A 21,840-nucleotide genomic window follows, 5' to 3' on the forward strand; every position below is an offset into this window, starting at 1 on the left:
ATCAATTCTTTTCTATATTACAGTCAAGTAAAGATAAGGTGGTTAGTAAAGGCTGAGATTACTCCCCTTTCCTGAGATTACGTCTCAGGAGAGAGATGCAGATTCCTGCTTTGTTACTCCAAGGTTCTGCTCTGGAGGGACCTCTCTTCTACTCGGTCACTCTCATTCCTGCAGGTCAAAACATAATGCACTAAACCACAATGTCTGCAGAGAGCTTTATTCAGAACAGCAAAATGAAATTCAGAATTGTCAGTGCAGGATTATAAGCAAAATAATATTAGAAGTAAAATACAAGTTCTGAATTTCACCAGGTTGGAGAGGAAGAGTTCAGAATTCAAAACATATTGGCAATGTTCTTTTAAGTGGGCTAAAATCTTGAACTACAACTCCTTCTAGTTTGAAATCTACATTTTAGTTCCCAATTCTGAACTTTGCTGTATGTGGTATCAATGCACACAAACATGTTGGGCACCCGATGTGCCGCTCACTGCCTGCTGAATGCCTGTGTGAAGTGAACTGTGATTTTTTTTTCACATATGAGTGCACCACATTAGTGCCTTAAGTCTTTAAGCTTTAGTCACCAAAATAAGTAGCTCCAAATACTGTACACACACAGTACTGTGTACAAACACTTTAGAGATCTAACAACTGACTAGAGAAACTTCTGAATTTCTTTTCCAGAAGAAGTTTTGACTGAGGAATGGAATTGGTACACATAGAGAGTGATCTGCTCAAGATGACACCTGTTACTAATACATATTCTTGCTAGAAAGTATGAAAAGCAACTCAAAGCCAAATCCCTTTATCCTTTATGTTTCAGAAGCTATGAAAAAGTTAAGTTTTAAATTAACTATATCAGCATGTGATTATTCACAGAAGTTAAAAGGGGCCTAACGACTGTGGTTCAACTAATAGGTTAGATTCAAATTACATAAATTGAAAAAACTTGGAGTAACCAAAAATAAAATACAGCTTGCTGAAATCAGACCAACTTAGGGTACTTGGGAGTCCAAAGGAAGCAGTTTCCTGCTTTGTGGTCACAGCATGTGGCCAGAGGAGTAAAGTATTGTCAGTTTAGCAATCATATATTGTAAAGTACTTTCTTTAAGCAGTACAGAACAAGGAAACCAGTCTCCTCCCATGTCAATATACACACTTATTAGTCGAAAGCATCAAAAGGTATTTTTATGTCATAATTATTAATTCTTTCTAACATGAATAAACGCTATTTTACTACATTCAGTAACTCCATGAACCAAATTACACCATTATGAAAAAAATGGACCAAAATGCTTCTCATGTAACAATGTTGCACTAGGACAGGGAGTGATTGCACAACTCTACTCTGGTGTAGCCAACAGTCCTGAAGACTGAAGGAGGGCAGATCAAGATCCAAACTCTGCAGAGAGACCCAGCCCTTCCACAGGGGGTTGTGCTGCTGGTACAGTTGGTAGTAGCCAAAAGCCTGCAGGAAAAGTTTTGTCGTATGAACATAATTAGAACATTTTCCAGACAGCTCGAGGGCTACAACTAATGCTCCTGTAAATGAGCAAACACTGCTTCTTCCTCTGGCTGATTTATTGGTACACCTGCATTCAGGAGAGGCACAGAAATGCTTAAAAGGATGGGTCTTCAACAGTTTTGAAGAAGAGGAAAGGAAATTGAAATCAAGGTACAACAAAAAGCCATAAAGATTCTTTCTTTCTAATTGTTTCAACACAGTCTGAACTTGAGAGCTGCACCAAGCCACCAACTGCTCTAAATGATTGAGAAAGGGAGTGAAGCACTCTAGTATAAAAAAATAAAAAATATATACAGATCATGCTACGTTTAAAGTCCATTGCACTGGCAATTGCAGGCACATCTAGAGACACCTAATTCATAATTAGCCAAATATGATTTATTCTGCTGATATAGGAGATTTAAGCTGTTCAGATACCTGAGGTACTGATTATTGACTTTCCTAGATTTGAGGAGTCTATACCAGCAGCTCTACTTGGTCGTTCTGAATGGCCAGCTGTCACAAACATGTAAATTGCAGCTGAATAATCTCACATATGCGAGCAAAAGAAACAGTTTCTGTCAACTTCCCCTCACCTAATAATTTTTAAAATACCTTTCCACAATTCTGTCAGCAAAACATCATCCCCAAAAAACTCACAAGAAGCAAGAAGAGCACAAATGCACGGTAGGAAAACCCTAACAAATACTCAGAGAAAGCAGCCAGCGCTTCTCCACCTAGCTCTGAAATTAAGTCAAAAAAGGTTTTTCCGCAACTACAGCCACGACCTGTCTTGTGAATAGAGCCTAAGGACACATTCTCTCACAAAAGGACACATTCTCTCACAAAAGGAAACAACGGTGTTGTCAGGTGTGCAAAGTGATTCTTTCCTCCTGAGAACCAGGAGGAATCTGTAAGTTTAAATGGTGTTAAAGTGCAAAAGACTCTCACAGCAAAAATACACCTCTGAACAAAGAAAAAACTCATTATACTTTGCACCTGTTTAGGAAAAAAAAATCTTTTTAACAAGTTGGTTCATTAATAAAGGTGCAATTAAGTATCACATCATTAAAGGAACAGGAATGAAAACAGAGTTAATTCTCATTAAGAGACAATGCTAAGGTATCTATCTCATTAAAAAAAAAAAAATCAACACTTTTTCACCTCACCCCTGGTTATAGATAATCTCATAGGAATTTGTTGCTTAAAAACATAGAATGGCTCCTGAAAGTTAGGAAACTGTTATTTGGAGCTAAAAGGCTAGAATGTGTTCCCCTATTTCTTAGATAAAGGTGTTACTTATTGTGAACAAGCATGGCAATGAGAACAGAAAAACCTGTAGGGAAAACTACCACTCATTTCAATATCACAAACAAGACACAAGCATAGGGAAAGTGACAAATTTTGCATTCTCTCAATAACAGATTCTCTTTCTGTTAACATTGTAAGTTAGAATAGAGAAACTTCAATCACCATGGCAAGCAGCCAGCTCATGAATAGGCTCACTAACATCAACAAGACTATTCGTATGAACAAATGCTCAAAATGACTACGAGACTTCTTGTATACCCTTTGTAATGTTAAAATCAGCAGGATTACTGTGGTTTGTAAGTGCTCTCCCACATGGACTAAGAGATGAAGTCAAGAAGAGTGCTCATGAGAGAAACTATACAAGAGCTGCAGTTAAAGACTGAACCGGTCCTTTGTTTTCAGTTTAAAAAAATAATATAGCACATTCTGACAAAAAACTAGTGGACTAGCAGATACCAGGCTTTACCTACCTATAACCTAGTGTCTGAAGTTAGATTCTGACATGTATCATTCAAGAAAATTACTCTTACTGTCTGAACAGTTACTGGTTAACTATGTGCGTGACTCTGCTTGAAGACCCCGAGATTTCAAACTACATTCAAAAAGTATGGAACGGGGATGGTGATACATAAAGGATCTGTGAGAAAGGAAGCACTAGAACTAGCAGCAAGGTGGGGTTGCCTGCATGGGCAGCCCTTCATTTGAATGCAAATGTAATTTTGGGGCAGGCAGTTATCTGTGACATCAGGCAGGACCTTAGTAAACTGTTACCACCAGCACCTGGTAAAACCATTGTTAATCATGTGTAGTAAAGGGACATCAGGGCTAGCATGAGTCATTTATAGAGCCAGTCAGGGCTAGAAAAGAGAGAGAAAGAAAGAGGAGGGGAAGAGAGATCAAACAAACACTTCGAGGAGCAGGATGTCCCAGCAAGACAAAGCCAGGCTGTGAGCATCATGTATGTGAGTTATCTTTTGGATAAAGAAACCAGCATGTATCCAGGATCTGCAAGGTGCAGCAGCAACAACCTGCCAGTGCAAAACTTTGTGTCTACTCCACCCTATTCAGATTACATGGGATATCATCCTGTGCCAGCTCTGGACACCCATGGCCAGCCTGCAGGAACCTGGGGATCCCACTATGGCCCACAGAGGGAGGACTGGAACGCTTACGGCCCTGGACCTTCCAGCACGGTTGCTGCTGCCCAGATCAATGGCTCCTCTCCTGGACAGGTCTCCTACACTTCTGCTGATTACAGCTCCCTCCATCCTGCTGGAGCTGGGGGGTTACCTCCTGTAGATACAATTAATACACAGCAAATCTCTCCCAACAGCCAAAGGCACAGCTCTTACGAATGGATGAGGAAAACGGTGCAATCCACTTCTACAGGTATGAGGGCACTAAGGTTTTATGCTGAGAAGATTTTACTTCTTTTTGCGTTGTTGGGGTTTTTTTTGCCAGGTTCTCTGTTTAGAGGGAAGCATACAGTTTAACAGAGAATACTTGTAGTTGCTCAGAAGGATTGTCTTGCTAGCAGTTAAATATCGGTTTGATTATTGGATGCTGGTTTTGATCAGCTGACTATTTCTTATATTTCTTTATTGACCTTTAATGCCAGGGCAAATGAAAAGCTGTGTCCTTTGACAGTGAAATATTTTCATGTTAAAAAAAAAATTGTGATACAAGTAATTGCTTTTAATAGGAGTCCTATTAATTGGAACGAAGCAGCATGTCTGCAGAAAGATCATGATGAAAGTACTGTATTTCACCACCACCTATACTTTGCTTATTTTTCCTCAAGCTTTAGAGTACAAATGAAAAGTTCAAGTAAAATATCCACAGTAGCAAGGGTGGAAATAAGGCTTTGTATTAGAAACAACCTCTCTAAACCTCAGAACACTGAAATGAAATGAGATCTGCAAGATCAAACAATGAGTCAATGCTTTAAAAACAGGAATGATAAGGAAAGGCTTCCTTCACTTTGTAGTAGTACCTCGCAGAATATGCAGGAACACAAAGATCCATGGTAACACAATCAGTTAATACAGCGACACATCAGTCTCCAATGTGTAACAGTCAATGGGCACAAAACAATTCTTCAAATGTATTTAACCAGTAAAAATAAGCCATGAAGCATGAGGAAGAGGTTCCATTTGACTGTGATGAGGTATAATAGAAAAAAATATAAATATTGAGCGTCCTTAAGCCAAATATATGTACCTTGTATAAAGAGAAAAGAAACTATGAAACAAGAAAGGGGAGAAGGAAAAGAGGGAAAAGTGTGTGAGAAGAACAGAGGCATAACCCACTATATAAAAGTATTTGATCCTCCGAGGTGCTGAGCAGCTTTGACATGCACCGAGATCAGTAGAAATTAGGGATGCTCAATACCTCCCCTGAAGAGATGCTCACAGTATTTCAATGTTACAGCCCAGGAAGGTTCCTTTCCTTTCAGCCCTTCCTCCCGCCCCAGCTCTGTTCCACACATGCCTGTAAATAACAGTTTTCAAAGCAAGTACCGACTCAGTCTCTGATGGAAAAGTAAATACTTAAAACATACTTTAGAAAAATGAAAGCAACTATGTAGAAAAAATTGTCTGTTAAAAAAAAAAATGCATCTAATTTGTACGGACAAACGAAGTCATACTCACTCCTGCTGAATACAACTTTAGTTCATAGAAGTCAATAGGACAATTAGTCAATAGGTTGTTACTCTGGGTGAATAAGAATTTTGGCACTCAAAACAACAACAAAAAAAGTAGTTCTTTTTTTTTCTATCCAATAAAAAAACCAAGAGGGCTGGTCTTGAAGAAACTTATGGCTTATTTTTGAGTAGTCCTTTCAAGGGCAATGAAATTGCTCACAAACTATCTGATTGACAGAGGGCAGAATACTTGCTCCAAAAAATCACTCCTCAGCTCTTCTTTACCTACCTGCCTTTTGCTCCTGTGGATTTAAATTGCAGCCTCTCTGAGAGAAAGATAATTTGATCTGTCTGTGCTGTCCCTTTTACAGTGGGGACACTGTGAGATAGGTAGGTAGATAGAAAGAATGTCTATTCTGTGTATCTAGAATACCACATTCTAACTCCCTGCTTAAGGAGCATGCTTAGGGGTTTCTAACTTTCTACATTTCAAGTCTGCAAGGGTCAGAACATTCAGAGGAGGTGCTGGGAGTCTCTCCATTCTGGAATAGTCCAACAAGATATTGAGCAGCAGCATCTCAAGAAGAATTTAAGAAATCAGCAATGTCCTAACAGCACATCCTCCCAAATGCCCAGGGGCCAGTGTAAGGCCCTCTGAAGTTGGTGGGAGTCTATCCAGTCGTTTAATGGGGACTGGGTCGTTCTTTAGAGAAAAATCCAGATAAGTAATTCTGCTTCTTTTTCCCCTCTTATTTTTATTGCTAGGCCAATAGATCTGCTTCAGTGGAGTTGGCTCCTTTTAATTCATTCACTCCTTTTCCTCTGTTTAAGAGCAAGGGCACTTCTGGTTTTCCTCTGTTTTCCAAAAAATAAAATATTTTTTTAAAAACTGCCCTCAGAGCAATGTCAGATCTAGTAATGCACTGAAGTGAGTTTGGTTCTGAGGTACCAGGCTCACTGCAAGTACCAATGTTGTTTGCTGGAACATGATCAAAATCCTCAGCATTTTCTTAGATGGAATCCATTCCTTTTTGGATCCTTAATGCTGTATGCATACACCGAGCACTACCCTGCTGTCTCCTTGCAAAACCTTTAGGAATTTCAGTAGAGGTTTTGTATAGGCAAAAGTGAAGGAATTATTTATTAGTTATTAACTCTCGATTTTCCCTGTGAAACAGACATGAGCCACTATTCTTAAAGATGGAAAAACTGAGGCTCAGATTTACCCGAAGTGATCAGAACAGAAATTAATTAGACAAATTAATTTTATTATTTGTTCATTACTTGTTGCAAAATACTAATTATCAATAATAATATTATTTAACTATGGAAACAATAATTAAGGCAAGTGATTTTTGCAAGATATTCTTGAAAGTTCCTGTAATCTTATCCCTTTAAGATCAGGAGAGATTCTTTCCCAAGGTTTACTTACACTGAGAAGTCTGACTTGTAACAGCTACAGAAAAAAACCCCAGAATCTATGACATTTCCATCTCAAGAGATTTCATGATTAGCTCCTTTTTTTGGTGGCTTTGTGGCCTCATGACCTGACAGATGACAAACAAAATACTGTATTGAAATTTCTACAGCTGCCTCATGCCCTACAGGTCTTTTGATGCTCTGTTATCTATGCAACAAACCTGGGACAAAAGAAGAAATTATGCCGAGTCTTACTCTGTCACTTTAAAAACAACATCCAATATAAAACCATGTCTTCAACTGGTGTTGAATGAAGTTTATGAGGTTATGCTACTCGAAACCATTGGAAGATCTCAGTATTTAATGTGAGACTATCATCCTGGTTTAGTGTTACTGCAATACATTTCCTGCAGAAAAGACCTACTAACGCTTTCATCCATCATCCCCTCTCTGGCTGAAGGATGTCTGAACGCCTCTCCCTGCAGCTTTGGACCTGGAGGGACTGGGACTTGATCCCAAATGCAGTGCAAGTAGGATCCAATGTCTATTCACTGCATTCTTGAGGGTGTTTAGGATCAGGAGAAAGCAAATGTATTGACTCAGAACACTTGAAGGAGGAAACGTTTACTACTGCATATTTTTTACCAGGAACACCGGTTGAAAAGACCCTTCTCTAACCCTCACACTGCTCCTGTCCCCTCTCCTAAACACCCATTTCAAAAGGGCAAGAAAGCCAAGACAGCAGCAATTGTAATAGAGGACAGAACAAAACCACAAGGCAGAAATTTGAGGTGGCAATTCTATGCACACAAAGCAAAATTACAATCAAATTCTTTGACAGAAAGTAGAATAAAACCACCTCAGAGTGGTTACAAACCTCCTCCTGTTGATTTCAATATTTCTATGGAGGTACACAATCACTCACGGAGGAGCAGACTTTACTTTTTGCCTTCATAAGAAAACAACACACATTTGCAGTAAAGCTGTGCCCAAAACAAGGAGTTTGAATGATTAACTACCAGGCAGCTTCAGCAGCAATGAGAATTTCCTCACAAAGCTGCAAGTACATCTTAGTATTTGCACTTATGTTACCATGAAACAGGAAGGGACCGAAGTTTGAATCAGAGGTAAACTAATTATGAGCAGAGACTCTTCCCGTAGATGACAACTCTCCTATTATTCTTGTTCAATAAAAAATTACTCTGAAACCATAGAACCAGTTTTTGTGATGACAAGGAGGGCAGGTGCTGACAGCATCATTACCAAAGGCACTGTAAACATAGAGCATCGAGTCTTTAAAGAAAGAAGTTATGTTACCTCAAATCTAAGGGAGAGAAAGAAACCTCTTAAAAAGCCATTCCTGCAAAATGCTGAATGCCTAAAGAACATACAACACTTGGAAAAAAATTCAGTCAATCCCTTGCTTCTTAGTCTCTACAGTCATTGGCAACGGGATTTCCCCTGATCTTGCCACTTTGAAATCCACCTACATTTTCTGCAGGTTGGGTCCTTCTGCCAAACAAAATCCATACAGGGCGTCTGTCCAATCATCATTAAAAGGTGATAAAAATGATTCTGCTTTGAATTCAATCACTTCTGTATGATGAAGATGAATTTATACTGGCAAAGTGAGGGACAGAATTTGGCCAATGAGCTTTATTACAGAATAGCAGAGCATATTGAAAGTTGAAAACATTAAGCATTTCAGATAGAACAGAAGGGAAAATTCTTCAAGTCTGTTGAAAGGTTGCAATTCTATGATGCCATTCTGTTCTTTTCAGCATGAGTCATCTGAACATGTATAATGAGAACAAATGATCAAGACCCAGCAGAAAATACAAACATAGAATTTCACCATGTTTCACAAACCCTTATGCATCCGACTTTGCAATAATGAATAGTCCTACTCATCGCACCGAGACTTCTGGCAGCAATATTATTACTCACACTATACAAGATTGGGTCCATGTAACATTTTCTACTACAATGGCAGTGTGTGGTTTTTTTTCTTTAGTTTAACTTTACAGAACACCATGTGCAGCACAATGTCCATCTTCAAGCCTTATTTAAAATTACTTTTGCTTCACAACTTCAATTATGTCAGTAAAATTACACTAGGGAGAATTTGCCTCTTTCTTTTCCTACACTTTTAAAGTATATAAATATTTAGAGATAGTCCCAAAACAGAACTCTGGTTCCTGTTCTCTGACAGTCCATACCTTCATAAGCTCAAAAATGAAACACTAATCTCTCTCTTAAAACTAAGCTAATGGATTTGAACCAAGCATATCTTCAGGTCAGAAAGCTCTTTCACATTTCAAGCTGACTTAAACTAACTTCCAGTCATCAAGCAAAGACAATAACTTCCTCAAACAATGTTAAACTATGGAATCCAGATTACAATGTTTTGTAAATAATCCGAGTAATCCCACACTATTCTACACCGTGACATCTCCTGTCTAAACTCAGTAGCTTCTGGATTTTATGAATGATGCCAGTTTCAGTAAGCGAACAATATTCCTGAAAAATTAAGAGAGGACACACTGAAAAAGGGGACGGGGCTAGTTCTAATGCTAATTTATTTTGCTTTGTAAACTAGTTGTGAGGTCCGATGGTGGGGTTTTTTTTTTCCTTTCCTGGGCTACATTGTCTGAGGTTTTGAGGCCTATCTGTCATATTGAGGCAACAGACCCTTTTAACACTTCGCTTGGCTTTGATATGCAGTCTTGTCTCTTCCTTCTCCCTCTTTTCTTCAGGAGTTATATTGCCGGAAAGGGTGATGATTTTCACAGCAAATAAAGAGGCCTTCTCCTGGCTTTATTGTCTTCAGAAGAAATGCTCTGTGAATTTTATGACCAATGGGAAAGCTGTTCCCTTCCCCCAACTCAAAACTTGGCCAGTCACAAAAATTGCTAGAGTGGGTGTAATGGAACAGGATTGTTAAACTGTATCTTGGGAGAAGTTTTCTAAGTCTGAAATGTCTTATTTCTTGTTACTCCAAAGACACTCTTCAATAGTCACTATTTGCACAATAGGTTTCTGACAAAACTTGCTGTTTTAAATAGCTCATTAAAACCAGGAAATCCACTCCCCCAGCACAAAGGCAGTCCTGCTGCAAAGGTAGTGGCTTCAAAGCTCTTTTGTTTCATTTTTCTTCCATCCAGCTACTAATAATGTCTCCAACCACTTGCAATTCCATAATATAACTATGACAGAACACATTTCCAATAAAATTGACACTATCTTGCTGATTCAAATGATAATCTGTCACTAACAAAAGATTAATAAAGATAGTAGAAAGTTACATGTTGGTAATTTCACTCACTGCAAAATATGCAGGATTTGACTAAAGAATTGGATTAAAATATTAACTTTTATCATCGCATCATTAAATTCTGCCATTATCTCCTAAAGAAGCCTGAGAAGTGAAGAACATCCTTCTGCTGTCTCTGGGGTGATTCCATTAGTCCTACCTCAAATTTTATTCAGGTAATACTTCTCCTTGAAATAAAATGCATCGTGTAAATTAAACCAGTAGAAGATCTGCAAGATTTGGCTCAGGATGCAGTAGAGCGGATCTATTCCAGTTAACAGATGGAATTTAGAGGCTAACTCCCCAAACTGTTTAGCAATTGGTTTTGTTGCTGCTGTTTGTTAACTTTGGCAAATAAAAGAAAAGTGTACTTTGCCTTTGAAAGGAAATGCCATATGCAGACTAATTCCAACCCAGCATCCAACAAAGGCATTAGGAAGACTCTGACTGACTTCAATGAGAGTCTGGGGAAAGGCCTAACAGGCTAAAACAGGACTCTGCCAGAACTAAAAGTACCCTCTCGGAAGCTCCTGGCAGATCTCAGCTCCCATTGCCTGTTGCCTCTCACAGAAGGTATTACTCTGCACACAAAAAAATCAAATTATTAAAGATAAGATTTATGTGACAAATCAAAGAGAATTTTTCTCAGTTTGTTGTTGACTTCTAGGAAGGAAATGTTCTTTTTGCTTCTCTACTTTTCAAATTATTCTCTTAACTTACTTTAAAGAAAGAAATTAGATGTGATAAGCTCCCATTCTTCCTTCAAAAAGAAACCAGATATTATCACTCCTACTAAAAAAAACCTGAAAGCTACTCATATGAAAAGAAAGATTTTATGGGAGAAAGTTCTGTTTTCCACATACATTTAACTTCTTCTTCAGTTTAAAAAGAAAAAAAAACGAACCCTCTCCTTCTCAGATAATAAGGGTTTAAGCACTTAAAACCAGAAACAGGAAGGTTTATCTTGAAGTTTACCACCTTGTTTTGGCAATAGAAGAACATTTGATATTTGTCTATGGCTTCTGAATGAGAATAGAGTTCAAGATAAGATCACCTTGTTGCTCTTTTGTGTACTCCATCTTAACAACACAAGGAGACTAAGGAAACATTTTAAACATTTTGTCCCATAGAATGATCTCAAATTCTCATTTAAAGAGGAAAAAGACCTAACCAAAGCACCGGCTAGAAAGATCAAAAGTTAAAAAAATATCAAGCGAGGCATTAAAGCACCACAGGTGACCATATGTTAAACAAACAATTTACACTTCGAATGAATGAAAACAAATGTCCTAGTATTTATGTGGACTGAACTGAATAACTGCTGTTCTTAGAGACTCTAAAATTCTTACCATAATGTTGTAAAATTAACAGCACTTTTCACTTGATTATCTGTGTAAACACAATGGGGCTACTTCTGCTTTCACTACAGTTTCGCAATGCTAGAAATGCTACTGAAGTAAGACTATCCTGTCTATCTACCCCAGCCAAGCACAGCACAGGAGAACCCTCACAGGGAACTTCACAGATTTGAGTCAAAGTGGTTCTGCCTGCATGGACTGAGCAGAAATCCCAGCAGAAGGAACAAACACAGACACGCACACACCTATTTTCCCTAGTGATATATTCCAAGTAAACAGGCTGATGACCTCAAGACAGTCAGAAAATGCCTGTAGCATTATAAACTCACTATTAATGCATAGTGCTTTCCCAGGGCTGAACACCATGGAGCATGGAAGCTGAAGCATCAAATTCTGAGGTAGACCTTGTTCTACAAGCCTGGGAAGAGTAGAAGAGCATAGAGCAGAGCAGTTATTTATCCCCAGCCAGAGGTGCAACAACATTTGTTTACAGCATTGCACTGACCAGGACTTTCAGTGCTAAACATCTCTCTGTCTAGGATCTGTTCAAAGAGTATAATAAGGATCAGAGCCTGAAGAACTTTCTAATGCAAACAAGACTTTGGTGAGCCAAATAATTCTTGCGAGTAGCAAAAAACTGACTGTCAAATGCAAGGAAGAGAAAAAAGTAATATGGCTCTCAAGACAGTGTATACAGCAAGTGGAAGGCCATGTTATTATTAAATATGTTCAGCTACTAAAACAGAGATAGATCACATCTCCCACCACATAAGAGGGAAAAAACATTAAACGGTGAAATCAAATAATGAATTAAGGGATACAGGACTTCCACATTCTGCTATAGTTCTGTACCCTGAATTCTGGCCTTTGGGTGCTACTGAAACTTCAACAGCAAGGGGAGTTGGAAGGAGGGGCTGGGGAGAAACTAGGTCTTTGGCACCACAGATGATCTCCAGCTCTTCTCTCCTGCAGGGGGAAAGCTGGTTGCTATGGCGCAGTGTGCTGTGGTGATCTACTCCAAGACTGAAATTTTACCCACTCGACGTCTGAAAATTTATTTCAGTCCTCTCCATTCAAAATTAACTGCTGTTATAAGGACTGCAATTACTATGAGTTTGAGGAACCTGTTTTTGAAGACTTAGGCATCCACAGTCTTTTCAGAAAAAGATCAGGCATGAGCTGTTGTATGCAGCTAAGCTACATCTGCAGCAACAGCAGACTGGAACAGGCAGCAAGCCACAGTATGCCTCAAGGTTTATGCATCAACTGAGAGAACCTGAATCTAAAGAGGGCTGTTCTACTATAGTGACCACTAAGGACACAAAGATAACCTACATAACCTGCAGTGAAACACACTGCAAAAAATTACCAACTAAAACCACATTCCCTATCCCAGACAATTTACAATCTAAATCTATACATCTGAAGAAATGACCATATGAATATAGACAAACAAGGAAGCACAAAGAAATGGTCCGACTGTAAATACAGACCATGGTAATGCTGGTCTTAACACAATGATCCAATCTTTCAAAAATGTAGGAAAACTTTAGGCCAGTGCTCCGGGGCCTTGGTTTTAAGCAGGTGTTGATCTCTGATATATTGACTGCCTAATATGAAGATTAACAACAGAGGAAAGGTCAGTGAGAAAGGAAGCATCAGCAGCCTTTCCCATTCTCAATTCTCTTTCACTACTGCCAACACATTCTGTCCTCAGAAATTATCCTGTATGGAATCCATAAAATTTCAGCTACTTGCATCTGTGTTCACTGGCTCATGTCATTTGCCATTACTTTTTAATGACCCAGACACTGCCGAGCCATGTCTGCCTCGGTCAGCTGTACCCACAGCTGAAAGGACGCAGTGCTGCTGCTTGCAAAAGAACAGATGCTGCAGTTCTATTATTGTTCGGTGTCCTTTGTTAAGTATTATTGCTTTCTTTTTCTCTTTTTTATTAACTGTCATCTGAAAATCTGTGTTACTAGTCCCTGTGCTATTATCAAGTCCTGGATAGCCTGGCCCAGACTTGAAGGAAAGACACAACCTCCAAGTTGCAGTAACAACCACAATATTGTGCTAATTTTTCTAGAAACAAGAGGTGAGGAACTTTGGAAGGTCTCGGTACTTTCTATGCAGTAAAATATCCCTCATGATTTCCCTCTGAAATAGATAGCAGTGTATCAGCTTTAGGGACAGAGAAACAGAGCAATTCAACACCAGGCAGGAAGCTTGCATCAGAGTTGGGAACAGAACCCAGGTTTCCTGGCTCCTTGTTCTTAACAAGGACAGATGCCTTCCCTTTCCCAAATGATAACACAAGGGTGATAAAGAATATGAGGACCAGTTTATCATCTACCTACTAAGAAGCAAACCCAAAATCTGATGGTACAAACCTCTTGTGTTGTAAATCAAGACCAAATCAAGGGAGCTGCTCTGGGTAAGTGTGTAGAAGATCAGGCTTAAAATACCCACAAGCATATTTTTAATGTAAAGTCAGATATTTTGTCTAACTAAAGTTAAAAAATTCTAGCTTGAAGCAATGTGTTCTTCTTTCAAAACAGGTAAAACAAGAACAAGAGAGAAGTACCGGGTGGTTTACACAGATCATCAGAGATTAGAATTAGAGAAGGAATTTCATTACAACAGATACATTACAATCAGGAGGAAGTCTGAACTTGCTGCAAACCTAAGACTTTCCGAGAGACAGGTAGAGTATGGATCACCCATTCAGGATTTCCTTTGAATTTATTATTCTTGATGAGGACACAACTGTACTGGTTCAGAACACAGAAATGCTAATGCCTCTAATAACCAAACAATGCGCCTGGGTTCCCTTTGCAGTGTAAGAACTCAAACCATCCAGCTGAATGGCCCAACAGTCCTGTTTGCTCTCATTTGAAAATATCCCATCAGCAACACCACAGAAACAGCAACCACCAGTCTTACATCCAGGCCTGGTCTCAGAAACATGACTTCACAAATATCAGCAAAGTCCTGCCCAGATTTCTCTCTGTTTTACTGGGGTAGTGGTAGGAGGGAGAAATTTTTGCTGAAACTTCTAAAGCAGAAGTCCTGGTTCTGCTGGAGTCAATGGGAATTCTATAACCAATTTTAACAAGGGCAGTCTTAGCTCTTAGCAGAGAATGGAAGCGATAAGCTCAAGCAGACCTTCAAGTGTCCTGAATGTTTGTTTCTTTGGCTGCCTTTTACCTTTTGTAAAAGACTTCCTACATACTTGCTACTCTGTTCTCCTGCTCCTATTTTTCCCATTCTCTCCAAATTCCATTTCCATTCCCACAACATAAATCAAAACACAATCTTTTCTGGTCAAAAGTTATATACAATTTGCTCTGGAATCGCTGTGCTGAGTTCTTCAATGAGGCAACTGCAAGGCCTGTGCCATCCCCTACCAAAGCGAAGCAGGTCCATGGCTGCTGGCTCATGCAAACACCCCAGATAAGGTGCCCAGCCAGATCTCCCACAGAGACACTCACAACATGGGCTGAGCATATGTCCTGTCCCATTTTACTTTGGAGTTTCTTGATCCAGTACACTGAAGTAAGGAGCCAAACCGAAAATGAAAAGCTTTACTGAAGGATTCTCCCTGAATAGATTTGAGGACACAATACGCTCATTTGCTGCCTTTTCTATTTGCAAACCATCACAGCACTGTTTTCTCAGTCAGTTGTTATTCAGTATCATTCACTGAAGATTACAATTGACCATTGTTTTATGGGCTCTGTTGAGTGGGGATCATCCAAAATCCACCTACTTGTATCACTGTTCATCCAACTTGAACTTGCCTGACAGCACACACTGAAAGAGCTTACAGACAGGGAGAAGAAAATACCCATTTTGCAAATATTTCTCAGTCTGCTACTGAATGCAAGCATTTAATTATTGAAAATTAAAATTATTTCAACCAGGTATAAAAAATACACTATGTGTCTTTTTGTTGGCTGTTAAAACCTTAATAACGAGACTTCATTATGCTGAATTTAAAAGTTATGACCCTGCTTCTGCAAACAACCTACAATATTTACTTGCTCATTGCTTGCTCATGTTGAGCTTCTTATCAGCCAACACCCCCAAGTCCTTCTTGGCAGGGCTGCTCCAACCCCTGCATCCCCCAGCCTGGACTGATCCCAGGGGTTGCCCTGACCCAGGTGCAGGACCCTGCACTTGGCCGTGTTGAACCTCATGAGGTTCACATGGGCCCCCTTCTCGAGCTTGTCCAGGTCTGTCAGGATGACATCCCGTCCCTCAGGCGTGTCAACTGCACCACTCAGCTTGGTGTCATTGAGATTTGAAGTGATGATTCAAAAAAAGACATGATACATTTCTTTGACATGTATCAGGGAAACATGGCAACAGTGTCTGCAATATTCGCTGCTCTTCATCATCAATATGTCATGAACAAAATTAATTCCAGTGTGTAAAGCCTGTATCTCTGAAGTCACTTATGAAAATACAAGATTAAGAGAGAAATACCTCATCTATAGTCCCACTACTACCCTTTCATACAAATTAAACAACCCCACTATATGAATATGACTGAACACACACCGTCCTATACCAAGTTCCACTGCACTCAGCCTAAAACTTCAAAAATTTTTCTGGAAAAAGCTTTTTTTCCTGGCTATGCCAAAATCCCATCCAGGGCACTGGAAGAAATATCTCAAAAGGACAAAGAACAATTGTTTAAACAAGGAAGAAAAGACGTAATACCTAATGAAGAAAAAAAAAAGAAATAAAGGCAAAACGAAGCATTGCTAATACAGGAAAGATACAGAAATAAAGGAGATGATGAAGACAAGAAAGAAGAGAGAAAATTAGACTTCGGGGAAGAGTTACTTGCACAACAACTGAACTGTGGAAAGAAATACTGAAAGGAAGGAGGGCAACAGGTGAAGAACAAGTCAGAGAGATGCAAGTGACCATGTTAGTTTTCAGTCTAACATTACAGACCTGTATGCACTTGTAGATATTTGATAATTGGCATAAGACCTTGAAGTACCTACTAAAGCTCTCTCTGGATCACTGCTGCAGATCTGCATCCCTAGTTTAATAACAAACCAGAACAGAAATCTAAATTCAAAGGTAGATAAGAACACTGAAGCCAGAAGGCAATTCTGAAACATATGTTAGTTTGGTTTTTAGATTGTTTCATCTATTCTTACATTTTGGGAAATGCATGGGTGAAATTAGATTACCTCAGCACAATCAGAATGCAAGAGATCTGAGAGTATTTCATACTGATTTAATGGAACATAATTTGGTATGAAATTATATTCCAGAACCTAAGACAACAAAATGAACAGCCAAATGTCTCAGATCATAGCCTGGGACTTAAAGAAACCATTTCCACAAGCTTTGTGTTTATCTGAGCTTTTCTGTTGTAAAACGGGAGTACTAATGCCTCAAGGATAAATACACCAAGACTGGCACACAAACTCCTTAAGATGTTTTGTAGGACTTCACCACTGTCTTTCTTTTAAAACACAACTAGTAGCCACAGCTGTTATCACCTCTTATTGTTTTACCTCCTTTCTGATCATCATTCTCTTTCCCTTTCTAGCTTGTAGCAAAAGAGTATCAAATCAGTATTTCTCAGCAAACCATTGATTTTCCTTCGGGTTATAGAAAATGGTGACAAAAGTGTTTTGTTTGCCATGTGAACATCAACAAGAAAACGCAACATATCTGAATGAGGTAGCTCAACTCATTACATTGATGAGACATAATACAGAGCCACTTCCAAGGACAAACAGCTGGTGGGCACTGCTCTAAATCCAACACTGGGGACTTATGTCCAAAGACATTTCAGTTGCGGTAAAACATTCACTCTTTCACACCTGAACGAGTTCTGCTGTATTTTCAATTGACCTTTACTCATCAACATCATCTTACGTCCTCTCTTGTTCTGTCCTAATCAAAACCCATATACTCTTCAATAGCTGCTTCATTTCTTCCCAAAGATAATGGCATTTCTGTGGTAGAGCAATGACTATGATGTAAAGCAGTGGACTGTGCAGGAACCAGCAGCAGATTCTGGCTCCCTGTAGGAAAGCAATAAAAGGCACTTAGCTATTAAGGCACCGCTTATACAATATTTTGAAGCAACCTTGTGTACCGAGAGTAGTGCGCTGGTGAAATTCTGCTCAGAAGTGTATGTCCACTGGCTCACACACTGGAGCTGACCAATTAATGGGCAGCATCCAAACAGGAAAGCTTTTGTGCCTCAGTTTATAAACCAGTAACAGGTTTTGACTTGCTCTGTTTAGGGCATATAGAATCATAGAACTGACATGGTTGGAAGGGACCTTTGAGATCATCAAGTCCAGCCATTAACCTAACACTGCCAAAACCATCACTGAACCTTGTCTCTCAGCACCATGTCTATTCGTCTTTTAAATACCTTCAGGGATGGCGACTCCACCACCTCCCTGGGCAGCCTGTTCCAATGCTTGATAACCCTTTTGCTGAAGAAATTTTTCCTAATATCCATCCTAAATCTCCCCATGCGTAATAGTTTTCAATGTAAAGATATTCTCAGATTCTTTTGGCCATCACTGTGACACGAGATTCTGTTGTGTTAGATTTCATACCAAAAAAACCACCAAAAATAAAAAAATCAAAGCTTGTTCCATAAAGAAATACTAATAAAACTAACACTGAAAAACTGTTTTTATCAAGCTATTAGTAAATATTTTATTACCAGATAGGAAAGATTACCTGCATGAAAAACAAGCAAACAGCTCTGTTGTCTCAGTTTGCCACTGCCTTTCTCACTGCTCCTCATGCAATTGCTTTTACCAATTACCCTTGACTATATACATAAAGGACCACATTGCATTCTATTAGCAATTGAAAAAAATGTTCCTCTGCTCCTCTGCAGGTGAAAATCTGGTTCCAGAATCGCAGAGCCAAAGAAAGAAAATTAATGAAGAAGAAAATGACTCATTTTGATGGCAGCAATCTTGGCTCTATGCAGAGTGACTCTGGCTCAGTGAGCCCGATGCCAGTTCCTGACCAACAGACTCATTCAGAAATGCCCGGTTCTTTATTCCCACCTCCTCCTCCTCCTCCACCTCCGCTTCCCATGAATGGTTTGCAGCACAACGGGAACCTGCAGCAGGTCGTGGCCTCTCAGTAAAGCTGCCTGAAGAGCTACTGCATCTCGAACACTATAAACTACCAGTACATGGAGCACTACAGTACGAAGGAGAGAGGACAGCTGTAGCTGTTTGGCAGGAGTCCCCAGCATGACACAGTTCTCTGCACAAAAGCTTTTGAGTACAGTAAACCAAGAGCCACTTGCCAGGTCTGCAGGATAGCGTGAGCTCCCAAGGGCAATGGAAATGCTGTGTGCCAGGAGTCCTAGTTGCAGGGACATCCTCTGCAAGCGGATGCCATGGCAAGTCTGTGCCACTGGGCAAGCATCCCTCCAGCCACGCGGCAGGTGGGTAGGCTCTGGGAGGGAGGAGAGCTGAGATATGGCCACTTGTCACAGTACACACTGCAAACAAACCAAAAGCACAAAACCGGGCACAGGCAATGCAGTAACAGCAGCTGTATGCCAGTGCTCTGTCCCTCGCCCTTAGGTAAAGAGTATATTCCTTCTCCTTTGATCTCCACACAGGTCCCATTTACTAATCTCACTTTCAGGGGCTTTACACATGGATCTTGATAAATGAAAACCTGGCTTATATGTTTTGACCCACTTGATGGAAAGCCTGGGTCGTGGTGATTGCACTCACTATATGTTAAGGGCAAAGGTCAGGGATGGGCTTTTTTGGAATTTTTTTGGTTTTGCCAGGTGTGATTTCCAATGCTCCATAGGCTGGTATAAACATGCACACTTCAATCTTACCATAAACATTTCAAAAGTATTCTGGAATTGTGAATCTTGGCCCAACTTGATTTTTGATACAAGAACAATCATGTCAGACTCATTTTGTATCCTAAAAGAAAAAGCAAAGGGGGGGGAGGGAGAATCCTTTTAAGAAGGGTAGGTATTTTTAAACATTACTGCATTTCATGAGACAGCATAGCCCATGGATAAAGATGCAATAATTGCATTCAACTAATTTTAAATTTGGTCCAGCTTTCAGAGCTATTATGACACTAAAAAAATCTCAGAAGCCAAATTAGTGGAAGACAAAGCAAAAAAACATTTCACTTAAATATAAGCTCTCAGCGATTTTTAAGTGGGTGTCAATTCCTGAAGTGCTGATCCCTTCCCTCCTAAGCAGAATTTGGTAGGTAATCAGAATAATCCAGGTACTTTCCTACTTCCTAAGATAATTAACAATTGCATGTGCATAACTTGTCTGCAAAGGGAAAAATTTTAAAGCATGTAAGTGATATGGGAATTTATGCCCTCATTGTCAAAAGCAATTTAGAAATTTAGGATGCCTATCCTCACTAATTTTCATCAAGGTGTCCTCCTAAAGATGTCTGTCACTGCTGCAAATAAGACTTGGGAGCATTAAGTCATTTAGGCACTACATTCTTCTTTTTTTTTCCTTAATTATAACAAATAGTACTATTAGGTCAAAGTGTTGGTAATGTAAAATTACTTTGTATATAAAGAACATTAAAATAAATGACTTTTTTTCATAATCATTTTCCAATGTGGTATCAGCTACTGTAGCAAGAGAACATGGAAATTTTCATGATTAGTCTGTTATTGAATTGTAATATCAAATGTTAATAGCAGGGTGATGTTAAAAAAGCCTACATAAAGTAGAGGAGAACGGTAAGACCAGGGTGGTTGAGGGAGCTGGGAGTTTTCACTACTTCTTAATTTTACTTATTATTCAGTAAGAGTCCTCCTCACAACCATAAAATGAGAGTAAAATTCCCACTTTAAATAGCCACATACCTACAATGTAGGATTCCCACTCTCTCCTCTCACAACACTGCTCCATTTGCTGGCAGCAGCAGTCTGAAGCTTTGCCTAGGTAATACACAGGAGATGAAGAAACTGCAATTCAAAGTTCAGCAACAGAAAGACTCCTAATGATTTCCACATATTAGGAAAAGCAGAACATGACAAACAGCATGTGGAAACAACAGTGATTTACCATCCATATTGATGAGTATGGCAACCAAACCAACACACTGCTCTCCCAAAAGTCATCCCTTGGTTGTATCCAAAAGAGGAATCCATTGGAAATGCACAGAACAGCCATTCTGTCTCCAGAGGGAAATGCTAGAGGTATTTTACCTACAGTCATCACACACCCATGCACATATATTTAATTGAGACTGAAAAATGTGCAAGGAGAAAAGCATCCACACATTGGCCAATTAAACAGAATTGTGCTTGAATACTAGAGACAAATCAATAAAAATTCACAGACTTAGACTTTTAAAGGGTAAGAATACAGAAGGAAACTTTGTCTTCTGTACTGATATACAATAACTTAGGACCTAGTTCTAGCTAAGTGCCCAGGGTTTTGCAGGATCAAGTTCATAGCTACCTATTTTAATCATAGTTATATGATATAGTTTAATTTTGTACTAAAATTTTAAAAAGGAAAAAGAAAAAAGTCCTCCAAGAAAGAACTTTAAGAAATGTATCTGAATGCAAGTTCTTTCTCTTTAAAATTATTTAAACATCACTCAAAGAGACGGGGATCTGGCAAAACGACCTGTTTTATCTTGTTTACATGTAGAAGAGTTATTGAGGAAGATAAGTGACCACTTTGAAGATCTGCCTCATTTCTGTTGCAGTTTGCTGAAAGCATGCTTGCTATAGGTTGCTATGTGTTTCCAATCAGAAGTTGTTAAGTACACAAAATAAGGCTGGATTTTATTTGCAGAAGCACATGTTCAAAGGTTAAAATTTATTGCTCCAAAAGCAGTATCTATAAACCAGGGCAATACCTTAGAGATTATTAACCTTCTAGTTATGCCAGTGATTGTTTTAAGTAGTACAATTTTTTTAAAAAAAACTTACCAGCAATATATTCAACTAAATATTTTCAATGTGCTTTAATCCTTTAAACAGTTGCCCACCAAAACCAAAAGAAAGCTATTTTTCTCCAAGAAGTTTGTGTAGTCCTGTTGCTTAGATGCTATATTGTGTATAATTAAAACTAGGAGACATAAAATTGGAGCCAAATCAACTGAAAGTATTTTGGTCCAACATTGTGAGTCATGAAATACTGGTGCCAGTCCTCAGAATAATACTTACTTTCTTCCTGACTTTGGGTATATCATATAACCTATCACTTTTATCACATCTGAAAACTAGGAGCACTAAAGCAGAGTTGCTGGGAAGATT

General features: G+C 39.1%; 1 protein-coding gene across 1 annotated transcript; it reads left to right on the top strand.

Moving 5' to 3' along the window:
* The first annotated feature begins 3,620 nt into the window (after nucleotides 1-3,620).
* On the top strand, nucleotides 3,621-19,260 carry LOC106895564 (homeobox protein CDX-1-like). The gene is made up of 3 exons (XM_014955005.1): nucleotides 3,621-4,201; nucleotides 14,108-14,253; nucleotides 18,445-19,260. The coding sequence occupies exons 1-3, from the start codon at nucleotides 3,769-3,771 to the stop codon at nucleotides 18,700-18,702; spliced, it is 837 nt and encodes a 278-aa protein (XP_014810491.1). The 5' UTR covers nucleotides 3,621-3,768; the 3' UTR covers nucleotides 18,703-19,260.
* The last annotated feature ends 2,580 nt before the right edge of the window (nucleotides 19,261-21,840 follow it).

This window comes from Calidris pugnax, unplaced genomic scaffold, assembly GCF_001431845.1.
Source record: "Calidris pugnax isolate Ruff unplaced genomic scaffold, ASM143184v1 scaffold38, whole genome shotgun sequence".
NCBI lineage: Eukaryota > Metazoa > Chordata > Aves > Charadriiformes > Scolopacidae > Calidris > Calidris pugnax.